At 43.3% G+C, this 21,602-nt stretch overlaps 1 protein-coding gene across 1 annotated transcript in view; it reads left to right on the forward strand.

Moving 5' to 3' along the window:
- The first annotated feature begins 742 nt into the window (after positions 1–742).
- The window catches only part of SGPP2 (sphingosine-1-phosphate phosphatase 2), a 41,599-nt gene continuing 20,739 nt past the window's right edge, over positions 743–21,602 (forward strand). The window contains exons 1-2 of the mRNA XM_060242186.1: positions 743–1,068; positions 21,287–21,445. Of these exons, the coding sequence (XP_060098169.1) occupies positions 799–1,068; positions 21,287–21,445 (429 nt within the window). The 5' untranslated portion in view covers positions 743–798. The remainder of the gene's footprint in view (positions 1,069–21,286; positions 21,446–21,602) is intronic.

The following is a 21,602-nucleotide window of genomic DNA, read 5'->3' on the forward strand; positions in this document are numbered from 1 at the left end:
TTTTTGGCTCCTCTTTTTACTAATTTTCTTCTATGGCCTTGTAAATATACCTGCCAATGAAGGGTGCAATTCACATTCTATGGGCTCTAGTCCACAAAAGCTTATGGCACAGTAAATATGTTGGTCAAGCTGCCATAAGATTTTATCTGTTTAACCAGCTAAATTAACAGCGTTAATGATAAATGGAGCTGTTTTATATGCCTCATCTGCTGCCTTAATGTGCCATTCTAAGCAGAGTGACATTCTTCTAATGGGGAGTTAAAAGGCTGTAACTCTGCTTAGGATTTGTAGTAGAAATTTCTTGAGATATTTAGGAGGAATGTCAGCAAAGTTGTTCCCATCGCTGAAAATGCCAATTAAAATAAGCTTAAATGTACTTTAGTCCGCAGTTAGCAGATATCTGAGCACGTGCCCGATTTACTTAATCTGCTCCCTTCAGGCATAATTGCCCTTCCTTTTTATTCATAAACTTCGAGAAGCTGATGCCCCATGTGTCCGGGCTCAGGAACTTGATAGGTTTTTACTATTACAGCTCCTCCGTACGGTTCTTAGCAACTTTATGTTATATAAATAAAACGTGTGTATGTGAATCTGTTCCAGGTGTATCAAACCGGAGACGAGCGGACAACGCCTGGCGACTTTACCTGGTTGCGGGTGAGGCGTCAGCGGGCTGCACCTGTTCGCGGGCGGCCTAAGCCCCGCCCCTTCCCCTCGGTCCTTTTCCGAGCGCGCTTGCCCGACGGGCCCCAGTTGGCGCGCGCGTGGCGCACGGAGTTGCTCCTTGCCCCGCAGAGGCACATGATGGCCTGGCTGCAATGGCTGGTGCGCAGCCTTGGCGACTCGGAGCCCGTCGCCCGCTTCCAGCGCCACTGCGGGCTCTTCCCTGCCGCCTCGGTGGTCGGCGAGAGAGGGGCACGTCAGCCGAAAGGAATGGGCAACGGCGGCAGCCACCTGCCAGGGACTTGGGACGTCCGCAATGGGGGCGGCGGCGCCTTGGCCGAGCATCGTCCCCGCCCTCCGGCGGATTGCGCCACCTGCAACGGCAGCGGCCCCAGCAACAGTCGGAAGGTAACAAGTGCAGCTGGGCGGAGGAAGGAAGTGGCGAAGGGGGCTTCCGAGGGCAGAAGGGTCCGGGTGTGTCTCCTCGTCCACTTCTCTGAGGCTCTGTCTCGGCCTTCGGACTTTGCCCCTCCCCCGTGGGTATCAAGGGGAGTTGCTTGTAGTTCCTAGTAAAACTTTTTTTTTTTGCCCATCCTCTTGTCTCGCCCTGCCCGGCCAGTGCTCCCTGTATCTCTCTCACGAAGGCAGGTGAACTTCATGTTGCTGAATTAAAGGGAAAGCGGGGCGCAGAGCTGCACACCTCATTTATTGCTAAAAAGATAAATTAGTGGCAAGAGAGTTCAGTGTCGAATCTGGATTTTCGCTTGCCTTTCTGCAGTCAACCTCGATTCAGGCAAAGCATCAAGCCTTGGCGCTGGTCTTTATTCGTAAATTTTATTATGCTGTTTGTTAATTGCTATTCACAGGTTTTACCAACTGCGATTCGTAGCTATATTAAGTTACTTATGCATCTTGACTCTAATTAACCCTTCCTGGCAATACCCTCCCTGCCTATTACCTATATGTAATGGCCAGGGCTTTTTTGTGTGAAAAAGCCCATCAGGAACTCATTAGCATATTAGGTCACACACCCTGACATCGCTGGAAGTGTGGCCACCCAGCCATCCCTGCTTCATAAAGTTTCTGGTGATTGATCCTGGAAGTTCTAAAGAGATTAAAGACTTCACCCTCACACACCTTCCCTCTCATGAGGTCTTCCCCACCTTCTGATATGCATATCCCATATATTACAGTCCCATATATTTCAAGTTGCCTGACTGGTTTGTACAATATTGCAGCCATTTGTTTAAAGGCAAGAAACAAATGCATGAGAAACCTTATGGACTCTAGTTTTTATCTCAGTCTAAACAAATTTACTTTCAATCTTTCCTACTGATTTCAATAAAAGCAACCAAATAAAGTATTCAGATTAAAAATTAGTATACATTTTGAACCAGTGCAGCACATAACTGAAGATTTCAATAAATCTCATTAATGTTGACAGTATTCGTACAATAAAAACTTAAATGACCTCAAATATGTTATGCTATTCAAGCCTTCATATCTTCAATGTACCAAAGAAATGCTATCAGTTCTCTTAAATTTTGCATTGCAAGCGTTAGTCACACCAAATAAGTAAACTTAAAAACACCAACACTCAAAAGTACTGCTGAAAACCATCGTGTAAATAGCATTCTTGAAATGAAAGGATTTTGACAGCACTTTTGGAGACTTGATTACATTAAATGTGATATGCAGAGTGGTAGTAGTGCTCGTATTTATAAACTAGTGGTGGTGGGAAATCTACTTAAGAAAAGTTTTGCTGGAGCTCCAAACCAAGGGTTGCCAACCTCCAGATGATGGATGGAGATGTGGGATTACAATTGACCTCCAGGTAACAGAGATGATGATGATGATGATGATATTGGATTTATATCCCGCCCTCTACTCCGAAGAGTCTCAGAGAGGCTCACAATCTCCTTTACCTTCCTTCCCCACAACAGACACCCTGTGAGGTGGGTGGGGCTGAGAGGGCTCTCACAGCAGCTGCCCTTTCAAGGACAACCTCTGCCAGAGCTATGGCTGACCCAAGGCCATGCTAGCAGGTGCAAGTGGAGGACTGGGGAATCAAACCCGGTTCTTCCAGATAAGAGTCCGCACACTTAACCATTACACCAAATTGGCTCTCCACACCAAACTGGCCAAAAGACCACTGTAAGCAGCCTCATACCAATATTCCAATCAGTTAACTTGGGAGAAAATGGCCACTGGAAGGTGAACTGTATGCATTATACCCCACTAAAGTCCCTCTCATCCCCAAACCCTGCCCTCCTCAGACCCCACCCCCAAACTTCAGAGTTAACAGGCAAGAGTAAGGCTGTTTAATATGCCAAACAATAAAGCCCAAAGGTGAGAAATTCCTTCCCTCAGCAACCAGATCAGGAACCTTAATTCTGCACTGTAATTCAAGGGAAAAGCAACTACAAACAGTTGCTCAAAGCCAAGTGAATTTTTTACAAGGGAGTTTTCAGCTGCCTGAAATAAAACTTTGTTGGTCTTAATTTCAAGGTGCCAGGAGAAGGGCAGGAGGAGGAGACTGCCAACAAAGTAAAGGGAAGGGTTTTTTAAAAATCTCTTCCAGGCGACTCAGCCAGCCTGCAATTAGCAGCTGCCCCAAAGAAGTGTATGTGCACACAAAGGCTTTTACCTGGGGTAAAACTTTGTTGGTCTCAGGTGCTGTGAGATGACTTAGATATTGCTTTTGCTCCTTCTCAAGCATGCACTGTATCTCCTTCCCTCCCCTCTTCTGTAAGGAGTGACGGAGACAGCCCATGGAGGAAAGGCAAGTTGTTTTCTCTCTCCTGCAGGACAAAGGAAGCTGGGCTGGAGTTTCCTGAGCAGAAGAAGCCTCCCAAATAGTGGGAAAGAAACGGGAGGTTGTTTTCTCTCTCCTGCAGGACAGAGAGACCCAGGCTGCAGTTTCTTGGGCAGAAGAAGCCTCCCATACTGCGGGGAAGAAACTGGAAGCTGTTTCTCTCTCCTGCAGGATTGAGACCCAGGCTGCCGTTTCCCCTGCAGAGGAAGTCCTGAAGGGGCAAGGGGAGACAGTTGTTCTTTCTTTCCCATGCTAATGAGCCAGTTTGTGATGCAGCCATCCAGTTAAGTGGATAGAATCATAGAATCATAATTGGAAGGGACCTCTAGGGTCATCTAGTCCAACCCCCTGCACCATGCAGGAAACTCACAAACACCTCTTCCTAGATTCACAGGATCTTCATTGCTGTCAGATGGCCATCTAGCCACTGTTTAAAAACCTCCAAGGAAGGAGAGCCCACCACCTCCCGAAAAAGCCTGTTCCATTGAGGAATCGCTCTAACGGTCAGGAAGTTCTTCCTAATGTTGAGCCGGAAACTCTTTTGATTTAATTTCAACCCACTGGTTCTGGTCCTACCTTCCAAGGTCACAGAAAACAATTCCACACCATCATCTAGATGACAGCCCTTCAAGTACTTGAAGATGGTGATCATGTCACCTTTCAGCCACCTCCTCTCCAGGCTAAACATCCCCAGCTCCTTCAACCTTTCCTTACAGGGTCTCCAGACCCCTCACCATCTTTGTCACCCTCCTCTGGACCCATTCTATATCCTTCTTAAAATGTGGTGCCCAAAACTGAACACAATACTCCAGATGAGGTCTTACCTGAGCAGAGTAAAGCGATACCATCACATCACGTGATCTGGACACTATACTTCTGTTGATACAGCCCAAAATTGCATTTGCCTTTTTAGCCACTGCATCACAGTGCTGACTCATGTTCAGCATATGATCCACTAAGACCCCTAGTTCCTTTTTTCACATACTACTGCTAAGACAAGTCTCCCCCATCCTATAACCATACATTGGATTTTTCCTACCTAAATGCAGAACTTTACATTTATCCCTGTATTCATTTTATTCATTTTATTGGTTTTAGCCCAGTTTTCCAGCCTGTCAAGGTCATCCTGTATCCTGTTTCTGTCTTCTTCTGTGTTTGCAACCCCTCCCAATTTAGTATCATCTGTAAATTTAATTAGCATTCCCTCTATTCCTTCATCCAAATCATTGATAAAGATGTTGAACAAAACAGGTCCCAGGACAGATCCTTGAGGCACTCCACTTGTCACTCCTCTCCAAGGGGATGAGGAACCATTTACAAGCACTCTTTGGGTGCAATCTGTCAACCAGTTACAGAGCCACCTAACGGTAACAGGATCCAAACCACATTTTACCACACAAGCTTTTACCTGGAATAAAACTTTGTTGTTTCTTTAGGTGCTTTAAGACTACTGGACTTTCCTCTTTTTCAAGCCCATTCTTTCTCTCTTTCCGTCCCCTTCCTGTCCTCCCCAAAAGAGAAGGGAAGGAGACAGCCAACAGCAAGGGCTGTTGTCCAAGACACACAAGCTTGGAAGAGGGCAGCAACGAGCCCACCATGGAGGGAAGTTGGATGGGATGGGCAGAACAGCAAGGAGGTGCGTTCTGCTCTGGAAAGGGCTGTGCAGAGAGATGCCACAGTGCCATGCTCAACCCTTCATCTTTCCTCTGGTGCTCAGGACATGGTCAAGAGGAGAGTCAGCCCGCCCCACCTCCATGCACCCTGCAGACACACTCAGGTTTTGCCCCCAGGATCCAGAAGGGAGGGGGAGGAGTGTGCTCCAAGGAGGCTCGAAGACCACTTTGTGAGAAGGAGCAGGAAGAGGGTGGCAGCTCTTCAGCTCAAAGGAGAAGTTGAGGAGGAGTCTTTTTGTGCTGTTGGTCACAAATAAGCACTGCTTTTCCAAAACAGGGGGAGTAGCTGTGGTGTTCACACCATGTTTTCCTGCTCAGTCAGTTCTGAGCAGGGCTTTTTCTGTGTAGGAACACTACCCAACCCAGCTGGAACAGTGCCCAACCCAGCCAGAACAGCGTTCTGGTGCATTCCTGCTCACACCCCCCCCCCCCCCCGGTAATGGCTGATGAAGGAGCCCCATGGTGCAGAGTGGTAAGCTGCAGTATTGCAGTCCAAGCTCTGCTCATCTCCATATTTCTTATATTTCATCCATGTATTTAGCAAGCTGTTTCTTATATAATGGTGAGAGAAAAAGCCATCTATCTTTTTCCCCCCATAATACATATAAGCGTGCCAGCCAAATTTATTTCCATGACCTTCCAATGCTAAGAGTTTTTTGTTTAACAGTATTATCCATTCTTTTATCCATACTAAGCAAACTGCTTCATGATATAATTTTAAGTCTGGTAATTGAAATCCGCCTCTCTCTTTTGCATCTGTTAAAATTTTCATTTTAATTCTTGGTTTCTTCCCCGCCCACACGAACTCTGAAATTTTTCTTTGCCATCTATTAAATTGTTTACTGTCTTTCACAATGAGAATAGTTTGAAACGAATATTCTTGGCAGTTGATTTGTTACTTAGATGGACCACAGAATATCCACATGGCAGTTTTTTCTTTAGAAAAAATGAGCATGAAAGCAGAAGCAGTAATAAGGATTCTGTTTAAAGTATTTGAAAACTGCTTCATTTCTGAACTGCTTCTGGCAAATGTGCTAGGTAGTTTCCTTTTCATGTTAATCATGTGAACAAAATCTATTTGAGTAACAGAGCCATAAGTAAACCTTCAAAAATAAAAAGCTAAATAATACTATTGGAATTATTGTTGTGAATTAGTATTTGCTAAAAACTTTTGTGCACTTTTTAAAAAGTCCTCAACTAGTGAGGGAACTGAATTTGACAACCAGGGAAGCAAACTAAAAAGATGTCATAATGAAGAATTGTGGCATTTTCACTGAGAAGTAATTGGTTGATCTAAGGCAATTCTAAATATTTGTTTACTAAATTTCTAGGCCGCCCTTCCCTGCACACAGGGCTCAGGCAATCAAAATTGGTAACATTAGATAACATTAAAATACAGTTAAATTCTAGTTAAAAGCAATTCAGATGGCGAACAAATTTGTATAGGTTCCTAGCTATTTCAACCTTTCTTTTTTACACAACTTTTGACCTCAAAGCATTCTAATACAGCTTAGGCTTACCTTATTTTCCAGTGGATCATAATAAACATATTAGTACTGTAAACCAGGGTTGTCAAACGTTTGGCCTAGTGGCCAAATCAGGCCCCCAGAGGGCTTCTATCAGACCTGCGAGCAAGTCTGCTTCCTTCTCCCTCTCTCTAGCTTCCTGCATCACAGCTTGCTTTGCCAGGTTTACTCAATCACATAGGAGCTACAGAGCAAAGCCTCTTTCTCCGTTGGCTGAGGATCATCCCTTGGGGAGAAAGGTGAGGAAGGAGAGCTTGCTTTGCCAGGCTCTCTCAGTAGCACAACAGAGCTACTGAGCCAAGCCTCTCTTTCTTCTATTGGCTGAGTCTCCTCCCCCTCCTTATCCCCTGTGGAGGTGTGAGGAAAAACCCCTTACAGAATATCGTAATCACCAACTTGGTTGCCAGTGCACCTGGAGAAGTGGAATAAACTTAATTTGTCACTGTTGGGTAGAATAATCTGGCCAGAGAGTGTGAGTAAACCTATCCAGGGGCAAAAGGGACCCATGCAGTACTAGCAGCCATAACGCTACAAAGGCACTCAAGACTGGTACAAGAGTGCCCAACAGGAGAACGGATGGCTTCCCGTCGTTCTATATGATGTCCATCCCGACCATGGAGTGGAGGAGACTGCGCCGCCAGGAGCTGTCCAGGCGAACGGTTTTGAAGCACTGACCATAGAATCCACTATGGAGGGCTAACACCACACGCAGCCATCTTCCTACCAGGCCTGACTCCATTCCAGCGAAGCGGACGGCTCACGTACTCTCCAGATGTCACCTGTCCCTGTAAGCAATGTACCCACCCCAGGAGTGGCTAATCGTCCAACTGCAACTGCCTTTGTCTAAACGGAACTCAAGACAAAGACTGGTGCCAAGGAGAAGACAGATGAAGAGGAAGACCATCTGCAGCCAGAGCCAAGTTCCCTTGTGTAAACCGGGTGTTACCTAGGCAATGATTTGACTCTCTATTGTCACCCTTTTAGATAAGTTTATTAGTCTTAATCATCTCCCCACCCAGTAATCACTCCTATTCTTCTCCCCAACTGTCATTTTGGAGCCTCACCCTGGTCCATTTCAACCTGAAAGTTCACTCAGGTATCCAGGATCCAAGAAAGTCCATTGGTCAGGAATGGACACCCAATTAGGTGACACCAATGAACTTCCTATTGGCTATTGTAGTAGTCCAGCCCTTATGGTCACTATGAAGCCTCCCCTTTTTGTGAGGTCATGCACCAGCTGACCACCTTCCTTCTCCCTCATACCTCCCATACCCTAAGGGCTCAAGAGAGTCCTTATAACCTGTGGACTAGCTACCCACAGGTGTGTTTCTAGCAGTATCCCAATTTCCGCTCCCTAGATCCATCCCCAATTCTAAGGCCAAGTTTCGGGTCCCCTCTCCCACTTCCTTGCTCGTCGCAATTGGAGCCTTCCTTGAAGACTACGATCGGTAAATATCACCCTGTTCGTCTACCCTTGTGTTCCCCTATCTCTCTATTTATTTTTCTTAGGACTGTGTATGATTTTTATGAGTATTTTATCTTGTATGGAAGCCTATATTTTTCTTAATAAATTTTAATTGTTTTACTTAGAGTCCCTAATATTTTTAAGCATTACTTTCTGGATGTGGAATCCTGTATACACAGGTAAAAGATCCTGATGAAGCCAGGTGCCCACCTGACAATTCCCTAACCTCGGTTTGAGGGCATTTTGGCTTACAGAGGGAAGGAAAGAATCAGAGATTCCTTTGCTCATTCTCTTAATCACACATGATAAATACAAAGCACCTTTAAGACCAACAAAGTTTTATTCAAGGTATGAGCTTTTTGCCTTGCTACAGAGTGTGTGTATTTTGTTGGCTCATTATGCCAGGGCTCTGCTGGGTACAACTGCGTTTGCCTCCCCCTTTTCACTGTATTCATGCCTTTGTGATCCAGTCTTTTTCAGTCAGAAAGCAATATGGAACTATTCAGGGCTTTTTTTTTTAGCAGGAATGCACAGGAATGCAGTTCCGGCTGGCTTGGTGTCAGGGGTGTGGCCTAATATGCAAATAAGTTTATCCAGGGCTTTTTTTTTACAACCCCCCCTTGCAAAACAATGGTGATATCAGGGGGTGTGACCTAATATGAAAATGAGTTCCTGCTGGCTTTTTCTACAAAAAAAGTCCTGGAACTATTTATATGAGGAATAACAAGCCAGTGAGTTGGATTAGGCTGAGAGTGTTTATTCAGACCAAGTTCACCCAACACATTTCCATTGTAAATTGGCGATTTTTAACCTAGGCTTTCCAGATAGCAGGCTGATACTGACCACTGTGCTTCATAGGAGTTGTAGTTATTTATCTAGGAAAGATTGTAATTTTGTAGACATAAACATAGCCCTCAGTCTGTGTCATAGTGCCTTCACATGTTCTTGACCAGCACATGAAGCAACTTACATACAAAAACTCATAATTCCCAGACATTTCATGTTTTCCTCTGGCCATGAGATTTCTAGAATGAATGTCAGTAAATCAAAAGTAGGCTTGCAATTTACAGATACACACCTGAACAACAACTGAAGAGCATACTCAAGATTGCTATAGCACAGACATTGTCTCCAGATTTCCATGCAATTATTCAGAGCAAGAGGTGTCAGTTATCAGGGACTATTAAACAAAATATTGCAAGAGTGCTAATCTTTTAAGCATATTTTATTTAAAGGGATTTTTTAAAAAATAAAATAAAATCTGTCTGTATACTTTTAAAAATTTATATCTCTGCTACCTGGCATTATATTTTATGACACATATGGCCTGACAAGGTCTCATTTATATCAGAACCAACCCTAATAACAAATGAGTTCGACACCCCTGCCATAGACTATTCTGGAATAATTCTGTGGACAGTAAACTCTTTAAAAGCCCTTTGGGACTTGGTATCTGAAAGTTGTTGAGGCTCTGTCTTGAGCACAGTGAGTTATTATATAATGGGTCACCCTCAGTGTTGTGTCATAGAAATTAGTTGAGAAGATAGATCCAGGTGGGCAGCTGTGTTGGTCTGAAGCAATTGAACAAAGTTGGAGTCCAGTAGCACCTTTAAGACTAAAAAAGGTCTTCATCAGACACAAAAGTTTACAATCTCAATAAAACTTTGTTGGTCTTAAATGTGCTACTAGACTCCAACTTTGTTCTATTAATTGAGAAGAAAGAGTGTGATGACACAAGTGATGGAAGATGAAGATGATACTAGATTTATATCCCACCCTTCACTCTAAATCTGAGTCAGAGCAGACACAATCTCCTTTACCTTCCCCCCCCCCCACAACAAACAATGGTAGGTGGGGTTGAGAGAGCTGTTATAGAAGCTGCACTTTCAAGGACAACTGCTGCGATAGCTATGGCTGATCTACAAGGCTATTCCAGCAGCTGCAAGTGGAGGAGTGGGGAATCATACTCGGTTCTCCCAGATAAGAGTCCACACACTTAACCACTACACCAAACTAGATTATGAACGTTATCACTGTTATGCTACATCTGAACAGGTTGTCAAAATACAGTCTGTATCTGTAGATACCATCATACCTGACCTGAGCAGGTTCATCAGTGTGAAGGGAGGGGGGTTGTTTTGTAGAATTTTAGCATTTGTGGGTATTTATTTGAATGTAAAAGGAGAGCTAATTATCTGATTTTTTTAAAAAAATCCAGTCTTTGTATGCTTTTAAGAGATGATGGAGGCTCAGGTCACAGTGGTTGCCAGAACGGCTGTTTGTCATCTCTAGCTGGTCAGGCAGCTGATTCCTTATTTCCCTCCTTGTGACCTAGCCACAGTGATCCACACAGTGGTCACCTCCAAGCTGGATTACTGTAACTCGCTCTATGCTGGACTGCCCTTAAGGTTGGCTCAGAAGCTCCACTTGGTTCAAAATGCAGCAGCATATGTCCTTACTCTTAGAGTACATACCCTACCAGTACTCTGCCAGCTGCGCTGGCTTCTAGTTCAAAGTTTTGGTATTAACCTTCAAAGTCCTGAGCAGTCTTGGACCCATGTATCTACAGGATCGCCTCTCCTGCTGTGTCCTTCAAAGAGTGTTATGCTCATCTGAACAACAGTTGCTGGCGGTCCTCAGCCCTAAGGACATCTGTTTAGCCTCAACCAGAGCCATTTCAGCTCTGGCTCCAAAGTGAGATCTGCAGGCCTGTAAACCAAAGACCACTGGGTATCTCATCATTCTGGCCTCCCCTGCTCCACTCTCCCACTGACTTAGCTTATTCAGTAACTGGGGGGGGAGGGTGTTTACTCACTGCCCTTTTAAAACCTTGGGCATTTTATACATCAATGAGCCATCTTAGTATGTTAAATTATGTTAAAGTATTGAACTGTAGAATCTTTTTATTGTTTTATTTGTAATTTTAATCTGTTGTGAGCTGCCCTGAGCCCTACGTGCAGGGAAGGGTGGGATAAAAATCCTAACAATAAATAAATAAATAAATCCTGTAGAAACTGAAATACAAATAGGATACAATAGAATTGATTTAGTACAAGTGGGTTCCATGGTCTTTTTAATGTGTTTCTGCTTGCATAGGCATTATAGTACAAATAGAAATTTGATGCTGAGTCCAACCCAGTGCTCCTGTTCTCTGAAGTCAGGCACCCCATAAAATTTCATGGATGATTTATTTGCAGCTTGAAATTTTGAGTGGGTTGGTGCCTGTGCAGCTGGCCAGGCAGTGACTTCTAATGCATACTTACAATTTCCTGGGCTTCTGGATGACCCAGGGTCATCATGGATAGGGCATGCAACATTTAAAATTACCCCTGTTGCTTATTTTGCACCTGTAAAAGTTAATCATTATTTGCATATGCTCAGAACTTGTTTCTAAGAGGCATGGGCAAAGTATCAGTGATTTAGTTGTGATCACTTAATGATGTACACACTGCTTTGGGAGTCAATGATGCAAATTGTGCAAATGTGGAGTGACAGAAAGAAAACACAGAGTTCTTGGCACACATGTGTACATACACATGAGCAGGATTGAGATAACAATGGAAATCACCTCTTGTAAATGTAATTTTTTCCCCTGTTGGGTCCATAGGGGAAGTTGAAAGTAGCATGCACATAAGGTATACAGTTCAGTTCCTAGTATTAGGTTGAAAAGCCAGTGGTTCTTAGGTTCTTTAAGAGTGGTACTCCAAATCAAGCTGGCTTTTGAGTTAAGGATTGTTTCTCAGTCACTTGTTCTAGGACATTTTTCTCCTTGATATACTTACAGGGAAATTGTTCACATAGAGGGGAGGGTTTAACTGTGAGACCTTAATGCAGTGGGAAATGCTACAAGGCCAGAAAATACTGTACCTGTGGAGGTGAACACTTTGACCTTGATTGCTGAAAAGGTCAATCACTTGCATAAAAGTTGCTTCCATAAAGAAGTGATAAGGTCAGATGAATTTTGAACAGCACTAAACATTAATACTCTCTAATTTTTTATGTGGAGGAAGTTTTTTTTGCCGCTCTTCTAGCTTTCAATCTGAAACAAAGCAGTATGGAATTCTTATACCTTATTCTGCATAATGTTTAAAAAGGACTCAAGCAGGTGGGTGACAATGTGGTAAGTGTAAGGTGATGTACATTGGAACAGAAAATCCCAACTTCAGATATAGGCTAATAAGTCAAGAATTTAATGAGACTTAGAGGGGGAAATATCTTGAGATTATAGTAGATAGCTTAGTGAGACTGTCAGCCAACTGTGCTGCAACAGTGAAAAAGACAAACTCTGTGTTAGGAATTATTAGGAAAGGAATTTAACATAAAACAGTCACTAGTATAATGCCAATGTATAGATCTATGGTGCAGCCTCATTTAGAATATGGTGTACAGTTCTGGTCACAATATCTCAAAAAGGACATCACAGAGCTGAAAAAAAGTACAGAAGATGGCAACCAAAATGATTAGGGGGTTGTGGCACCTTTCCTATGAGTTTTCAGTTTAGAAACAAGGCGATTACGGGGGAACATGATAGAGGTTTATAAAATTATGCATATGGTGGAGAGAGTTAACAAAGATAATTTTTTCCCCTCTCACAAAATACTAGAACTGGAGGGCATCCAATGAAACTGATAGGCAGTCAATTCAAGAAGGACAAAAGGAAGTACTTCTTTGCATAGAGAGTGACTAAAATATGGCATTCACTGCCAGAGGAGTTAGTTATGGCCACAGCAATAAACAGCTTTAAAGGAGATTGGATAGATTCATGGAGGATAGGTCTGTCAGTGGCTACTAGCCATGGTGACTGAGGGGAACCTCCACATTCAGAGGCATTAAACCTCTGAATACCAGAGGCAGCTAGGAGACAACATGAGGAGAAGGCCTCAACCTATATGCCTTACTGCTGGCCATCCAGAGGAACTGGTTGTCCATTGTGTGAGACAGGATGCTGCACTACTGGTCTAATCCAGCAGGGCTCTTTTTCTTACATCAGTCACTCCCTTGGCGAAGTCTATATCATTCACGCAGAACCGTTCAATGTATTTGTTGCAAGTGTCATATAAGAAAATCATGAGTAAATAGCTAACTCCCATGCAGATAATCAAAAAGCAAATGGGATCAGGCACCACACAGGGGAGTGCATAACAGGAGGAACCATTTTGTTTCTCTCATGGGAATATGTCCATAAAAAACTGCTAAACTGTTTTTACATGGCCAGTCCTCAGCACTATTGCAGTAACATAACTTTCAGGTCCTAATCAAATAATATAGGAGATTAATTGTAATGTGAGACTTACTTTTTTCACTTATTAATGTTTTCCACTGAAGGAATCTTTGACAATCTTCTATGAATTGTTTTCTTGAGTACCATGACCATTTTCAGAAGCAGCCCACCCCCTCATTCTCATTACTGCTGTTTGACATAATTAGAGCTGCTTCTTCTTCTGGAACCAGACTCAATTGAATGCAGTTTGTATCTGGTTGAGATGGTCAATTATTAAATATTCTCCATCAGGTATTAAAATCATCATGTTTCTTCAGTAGGCTAAGAAAGACAGCTTGATGTAGTGATTAAGAGCGCGGACTCTAATCCGGCGAACTGGGTTTGATTCTCCACTTCTCCACATGAAGCTGCTGGTGTGACCTTGGGTCAGCCATAAGTTCTCAGCAGAACTGTTCTTGAAAGAGCAGTTCTCTAAGAGCTTTCTCAGCTCTACCTACCTCACAGGGTGTCTGTTTTGGGAAGAGGAAGGGAAGGAGATTATAAACCACTCTGAGACCCCAAGTGAAGGGCAGGGTATAAATCCAGCTCTTATTTTCTTCCTCCTCTCCCTTCACATTTTTAGATGGAGAGGCTCCAGTATACTAGCAGCTCCTGAAGTAAAGGTAGTCCCCTGTGCAAGCACCAGTCATTTTCGACTCTGGGGTGACATTACTTTCACAAGGTTTTCACAGCAGACTTTTTACGGGGTGGTTTGCCATTGCCTTCCCCAATCATCTACACTTACCCTCCAGCAAGCTGGGTACTCATTTTACCAACCTTGGAAGGATGGAAGGCTGAGTCAACCTGGAGCCGGCTGCCTGGACCAGCTTTCGCTGGGATCGAACTCAAGTCGTTAGCAGAGGGGGCCGACTGCAGTACTGCAGCTATACCACTCTGTGCCATGGGGCTCTTGCTCCTGAAGTAGGGGAACCTTATTAATAGAAACACTACTGCCTGGCACTGACATGAAGTCTGCATCTATTTTCTAAATAAAGGGTGCTTTTCAATGCCCTCCAAAGAACTGAGGCTGCTGTACATGGTCCTCCACTTCTTTATTTTTTTAATCTCCATAACAACCCTGTGATATAGAATAGTCTAAGAGAAAGTGACTGGCTCATGGTCACTCCAGTGAGATTCATGCCATGGCTGATCTGGGTTTTCAGGTGTTAGTCCAACATTCAGACCACTGAACATATGAACATATGAAGCTGCCTTATACTGAACCAGACCCTTGGTCCATCAAAGTCAGTATTGTCTTCTCAGACTGGCAGCGGCTCTCCAGGATCTCAAGCTGAGGTTTTTCACACCTATTTGCCTGGACCCTTTTTTGGAGATGCCAGGGACTGAACCTGGGACCTTCTGCTTCCCAAGCAGATGCTCTTCCACTGAGCCACCGTCCCTCCCCTTGATGTATGAATTACTTAGCACTATGGTACATTATGAGCTAGCTTGAGGAAAGAGCCACTGATCTGAGGGCAAAATAATGTGAAAGAGAAGGGATTAATAAAAAGAATATTGAACATGCAACATCTCTTAAGATACGTTTTGGTTGTGCCATCCATTTTAGTAAAAGGTTTTTGTGGGAGGAGGCATATAGAATGATGAGATTTTGTTCTACATTACACTCTTCCCTTTTTCTGATAATGTTTAGAGACCCTAACTTTATCTAAGAATTATTTGTTAGTTGATGGTTATTATACACCATCTGGGCATGGTTTTAAATGAACCTTTCATAATTTTGTTTGCTAGTGGGTTTTTTTATTGCCCTGTGGATGTTTTAATAGGTGTGTGATATATTCTGAATGATCTTTGTTAATCAATATTGTATGTTAATTAGTGGAATTTTGAAATTTGCGTTATATTACTGCTGTCAGCTTTGAGTTTACAACTGATGGGAACTTTATTATTGAAATGTGTCTGGTCTTCTGGTTGGAATTTGCATTTAGTAATTTTCTAAAGAAGAGCTCCGAGGTGCATAGTGGTAAAGCTGCAGTACTGCAGTCCTAAACTCTGCTCACAACCTGAGTTCAATCCCAGCGAAAGCTGGTTCAGGTAGCCGGCTCCAGGTTGACTCAGCCTTCCATCCTTCCGAGGTCGGTAAAATGAGTACCCAGCTTGCTTGGGGGGAAAGTGTAGATGACTGGGGAAGGTCATGGCAAACCACCCTGTAAAAAGTCTGCCGTGAAAACATTGTGAAAGCAACATCACCCCAGAGTTGAAAACGACTGGTGCTTGCACAGGGGACTACCTTTACCTTTACTTTTAATTTTCTAAAAATAAGTGGCTACAGTATGTTGAATATTTTTAGTTTTACTACTGTATACATAGACTTGCCAGTCCCCAGGTCCATGTGTCTAAGGCAACCATTGAGCCATTTTTGAGCATAGCGCTGGTTTGAAATTGAATTGTAGATATTTTGAGTCCCTACTATCTATTGAAAGTTTTCTGGCAGTTGCAGAATGCAGTGGAAATTTCGCTGTAAATTTATTCTGTACTTTGACATCTTTTGTAAATATATTATTAATGGAGCACCCTATACTGGAAAAGTGATCGAAGCAGGAGTTTTCAAGTCAACTTCCTGTACATCGGGACTCCTAGTTAGAATTACTATTGAGTCTTGTACCCTTAAATGTTATTGTTTGTAACTTTTGCAGTTATCGAATTCTAGTTATCTGGTCACTATAACCGTTTGGTTGTTTTATACGCATATTCCAGGAAGTGACCCCTCGCTAGTCCCCAGGTCCAGGCAGAAGATCCCCTGTTTTTGCAGGCTCCTCTCTGCAGCCAGTCAGCTGGCCAGTGGGGGAAGCCCCACCCCAACAGCCACCATGTGCCTTCAAGCTTCTGCAGGTTTAGAAGAGGCTTGAAATGGCTGGTGTTTCTGAATGTGTGTGTGCCTTTAAATCTGGCAAGAGAAAAGCTGCAGGAGGTGGGGTGAGCAGACAAGGCCACTTCGCTTTCAGTCCCTCTGTTTGTTTGGAAGAAAACTCCATCCCCTGGCCTAGGCTGTTCCTTTGTTTTCCTGAAGAAGTTAGTTGAAATACAGCAGATGTTATATTCAGGAACCTGTGCAAATTGCCCTAGTGAAATCACAAACGTGTGTGCTTGCTGACTGGGGTTATTTTGGCTGTTATGTGAGAGTGCGTGAGTGTGTGTTCACTTTTATTTAGTGGAAGTATAGCTGCTGGAGGATGAGGCAATGAAGACTATTCAGGAGAACTACACTGCTGTATTTTTATTTTAGGGAATGGGAAAGTCTCCTGGCTCCAACCCCCAAAAGTCCCCAGATATTTTCTGAGTTGGACCTGGCAACCCTATGTATACAGCATGTTTTGTGTTGATCATCTTGCATTTTTGTTTCAAACTAGCTAGCACTTGTGACCATCTCATATCCTCTGCATTAGATTCTGATGATTTCCCCTCACTATTTTTTTCTCTGGGACAAGCTTTCTGTTAACAAAAGGGAAGGAGGTAACTTCACCCACTTCGATGGTTCCCCACACCCTATTGAAGAGCATTTTGTTTTGAGGTTCCCCAGCCCTTCAGCCTTCTTAGAGCTGGCTCAAAGAAAGCAGGCAAAATTAGAAGCCAATACAAAACAGGTGAATGTCCTTATAGTAATTGTGAAGAAATGTATTTTTTCTTTGAAGGTTAAAACCTCACTCTGGGTTTTAAAAGTCCCCCCCCCCTCCGCAGAGAGTAGGCAGGAAGGGGAGGGAATGTCAGTTCAGTTGCTTTCCAAGACAAACTTTAACCCATCTTCATACAAATGCTAATAGATCTACCAGGAGAGATAATGGATTGGTCAGACACTCTCCTTTCCCCATGCTGGAACAGAGATTTGGATGTGTTAAATGCTAGAGAGTCTTTGGGAAGGAAAACTCTGAAAATGTCAGGAAAAGCTTCCTTGACCTGGTGTGACTGGGTCAGTGGAAGACGAAATGGAGAAGATAAAACTCTTGGAAGCAAAGAGGAAGGTTTTTTTGGCTGGGTCCATCAGAGGAGACAGATTTCTTAACTGAGACTTGGAACAGGTAACCATTAGCCATGCAGTAGCCTGGTAAGCAGGAAGGAAGCTTCAAGGTAATGATACTCTGTAGAGATCTGTAACTTCCTCAGCTAAGGAGCCTGTCCTATCTTTTTACAGCTGATAGGGCATGTATGAAAGAGAAGGACAGAGGCTTTACGTTTTACCCATTCGTTTGAATCCCTCGCTCAATCTGGTGCTATTGCTAATGTACGCTTGTGAACATTTTCTTTTTAATAACTGGTAGTGCTTCTTTTGAAACTGGTAGTGGTTCTCCATGCCATACGGACCTCCACCATCTTGGACATCCTGTTTTAAAAAGAGTACTGGCAGAAGGCAGGGAGTTGGCTATTCCTCCTGAGACACACAAGGCAGTAAACTGCCCCCATGGTGATCACGTGCTAGGCAGCAGGAGAAACAGACGCAAGGAAATTGGGACTCCTGATCCTCCCACTGTGTAATTCCTGCAAAGGGTCAGGTAGGGGTGGCAGGTTACCAAACAGAGAGTGAAAAAAGCCTCTCTGGGTGTTGTGAAAACTTTCGAGGGCAGAATGGAATGAGGCCTGCAGGCCAGAGCAGCTCTGTTGTGCCACAGTAATTATTAAAGCACCTCTGCTTATAGATCAAATTAAGCAATTTTAGGCATCAGAGGAGAAGAGGCACTTAATAACAATTGTGAAATCTGCTCTGTGAAAAAAAACAAGAAGTCAATGTGATGTCAAATAATCCCCCCTCATTAGTTTTAATTAGATTATGTTCTCTGTCCCCCAGGAACAGCAATGGGGGCGGGTGCATTTTGGGCTGCAGCAGCAAAGGGAAGAAAGAGTAAGGAAGGTCTGCTCTGCTAATTGAAAATCCCTTTATTTATATAAGAATACAGTGGAATACGCAACAGATAAAGTGGGTGATTTGAGTACTCTAGGATTCTCCAGCTATTCCTCTGTTAATCTAAGTTAGGCTTTTGATCAGAGTGTCTTGACAGTTGCTGTTGAAGGTCGCCTCAGGCAGCTTTCCATCTCTACACTAGACACTTCTGCTACAGAGTCATGAGCCTGTTTATGCCAGGCTGTGAATGAAATCATTTCAAGTAACTGAGAAGAGCTGTGTATCCTCTAGAGTCATGGTTTTAGGCCATTAAGGTGATGGACTTTTAAAGCATGAACTTCCTTCCATTTGTCTCCTCTTCCTGCTTTCACCATCTGATGTGTCCATTAAATAAGCAACATCAACTAGTTTGCATTGACTGCTTGTAGTTCCTATGAGCTCAGCAACGTCTGTATGAGAATTAATTGTGAGAACTGATTGCAGGATTAGCTGGGCTCTTTGACCAGACAGGGAAGGCACAGAGATGTCTTTAGCAGTAAGTTGCAATTAAAAAATCTCAGACTTTTTTTGCTATATGCTTTAACAACGGGAGGAGGGAGTGGTAGCAGCAGCTGTGACAGTGGCAGCAAACAGGTGTTAGGCTGCAACTAAGAAAGTAGCATAATCATGCAAAAGGTAAACATCCAAATATGATGGGACACATCTGACCAAACCCCTTGCTTGTATCTAGGTGTTCAAGCATGAATAGAAACATGAATCCTAATTAAGATGACTATATTGTTGTAATCAACTATTGAGGAAATGAAAGAGAAGAATAAAGAATTGATGCTTAAAGTAAATTCTATTTAAAAAGTGGGAAGAAAGTATTACCTTGATAGGTTCATCAGGCCCATAGCTATGATGGGGCCCACAGGGTCCTGCCTCCCCTACCCTCCTGTAAACCACTTGGCCCCACCGTTTACAGCTACCACCAGTGGCGGACTGGGTCTAAAAATATTGATTGCCAGGAGATAAAAGAACTTCTATTATATTGGAACTTTGATTATATTTTCAAGCTACTTAAAAGGTCATTAGCATTTTAAACGTATTGTCTAATGTTTAAGTGGGGGCATTTCATCAGGGGCCCACAGGACCCGCTTGCCATTGGGCAAGCTGACATCCTGGCCAGTCCACCACTGGCTACTACCACTGCTTTCCCTTACTCGCCACTGCCAACACTTTCTTGGCTGGGTGGAACAGTTGCTGCTTTGGGAAGGGATGAGGAGGGGAGTGCTCCAGAGTGACAGCTGAGCCCCTCAAAAGAAGTTCTGCAAACTAAAAGGAGGTGAAATTCTTGGGAGCCAAGATGTGCTTGGCAATTTGCCCTTTGGGAACAGCTGGGGAATCCTAGCCTCCCTGCCTGTCTTCCTTCCAGTGCTAATGGCCCGCCTCCCTACCCTCTCTAAACAAAAAATTTTGCCCATGTCTCCACCAAGTCTGAAATCCTAGCTATAGCCTTGACGTTCATTTGAAGTCACACAGTGCATTGAGAATTATGACCAACCTTTTCCCTTTCTTCCCAGCTTTAATCCCTGGGTTCTTAGTCATTCTTACTTAAATCCAGTTGAGCTTCCCTGTGACATAATTTTTAGAATGACTTTGCCACCTGGCTAGCTGGCATCATGTTATAAATGCCCATATCCACAAGCATGTGATCCTGAAGGCTGATGACATGGATACAGAGACTCATGGCTTCCAAAGATCAAGGCTGTAGCATGGATCACTTGCTGCAGCTATCAGTGGTGTTACTGAACGAAAGTTCCTGAGGCAACATTCTGTCTTCAGATAGGGACTGCAAGATGCTACTTGGAGACTCACAGTAATAAGCAATATTGATTTCCAGTACTGACACAATTTACATCCTGTTCTTGAATTGCACACTGGCACTAGGTGCGTGGTAGTTATTGGGGAAAAGGCTTGCATCTGCCTTTACAACAGCCTATACTGCCTTAGGAAGACCTCCCAATGTTTGCTGTTGAAGAAGCAGGTGCCTACCTGAGACAGCAGCCAACTCAGCTTCCCCTTTCACTACATGCAAAGTGGGAAAGGATTCTCTCTTTCAAGCCATTTCTCTGCCCTCAGCTGCACATACACTATTCTTTGAATGCATACCAAGGGGGTTCATTGGATTGTGAGCTCATGATATTCTGTGTGTCATGCAATTTGTTTTAATGTGAAGAAAGTAAAAGTTCATTTTATGTATATGTAGAGGGGAGGCTCTATGGCACAGAGCAATTATCTGTGACTTAGACAATGGATGATATCTGCAAGTAACAAAGCAGATCAAATTTGAAAATTAATAGGACAATGCTACATTCTGGTACAAGGTAAGAAAGTCTTTTCAATTCTGCTCTTAATGATGAATTAAGTAGAGTATCATCCTACATTTTTGCTTATTAAGCTAAAGAAGAAATAATACTGTGTCTGTAAGCCTCATTACATGTTAAAACTCTGAGTACATCTTTGGGTTGGATCAGACATCCTGGCAGAGTTCTGGGAATGCAGAGGCCTGATTTGGACTGGGTCTGTGGAGGGGGAGGGAACTTTTCTCCCTGTTTTCCTGACCTGAAATGCCTTGAAGAATTACTATTTGCCCCACTGGGGGCCGTACATGTACTGATAAGCAACATCTCAGTTTCTCCATTGGGGTTCTTAGCAGCTCCTTGGGGTCATTTGATCAGGGGAAGGTCTGAAGCCCTTCTCCCTATGGTTCATGGTCCCAATCTGCATTGGGTCCCCTGAGAAGCATGGAATTTCCAGAGTACATCTGAACTACCAAAGTACCTGGTGAAAAAAAAATAACTGGCAATTAAGCCACCTGTATCAATTAAAACTGCAGTCTGAGAAACTGAACTTTTTTTTATAAGCTTCATAGAAAACATGATACGTGTATAACAAAATACTTGATGAAACTCTACGTGGTACTGAAACAATTTATTTTGAGTGTAACAAGGACTTTTTATCAAAACACACTAACATTAAAATTTTTCTCCTAGGGCCATCCACATGAGTTTGTTGTAAAGAATTACTTCTACTACTACCTGTTCAGGATTTCAGCTGCAATGGGCCAAGAGGTTTTCTACATTACATTCCTCCCATTCACTTACTGGAACATTAACCCATATGTTGTTAGACGGCTCATAATTATGTGGTCTGTAAGTATTGGTGTGATGATTATTCTGTATGTTGACCTGTATAGCTTTTTGCCTTTCTGGAAAAAAACAACCTGAAGTGGAAAGTATATTCAGCTTGCCCAGTGGGGCAGATAGGTGGCCAGGGCTATTTCAGGTTGGGAAAGCAATATGAGGTAGG

The sequence above is a fragment of the Heteronotia binoei genome, chromosome 6, assembly GCF_032191835.1.
Source record: "Heteronotia binoei isolate CCM8104 ecotype False Entrance Well chromosome 6, APGP_CSIRO_Hbin_v1, whole genome shotgun sequence".
In the NCBI taxonomy this organism is placed as follows: domain Eukaryota; kingdom Metazoa; phylum Chordata; class Lepidosauria; order Squamata; family Gekkonidae; genus Heteronotia; species Heteronotia binoei.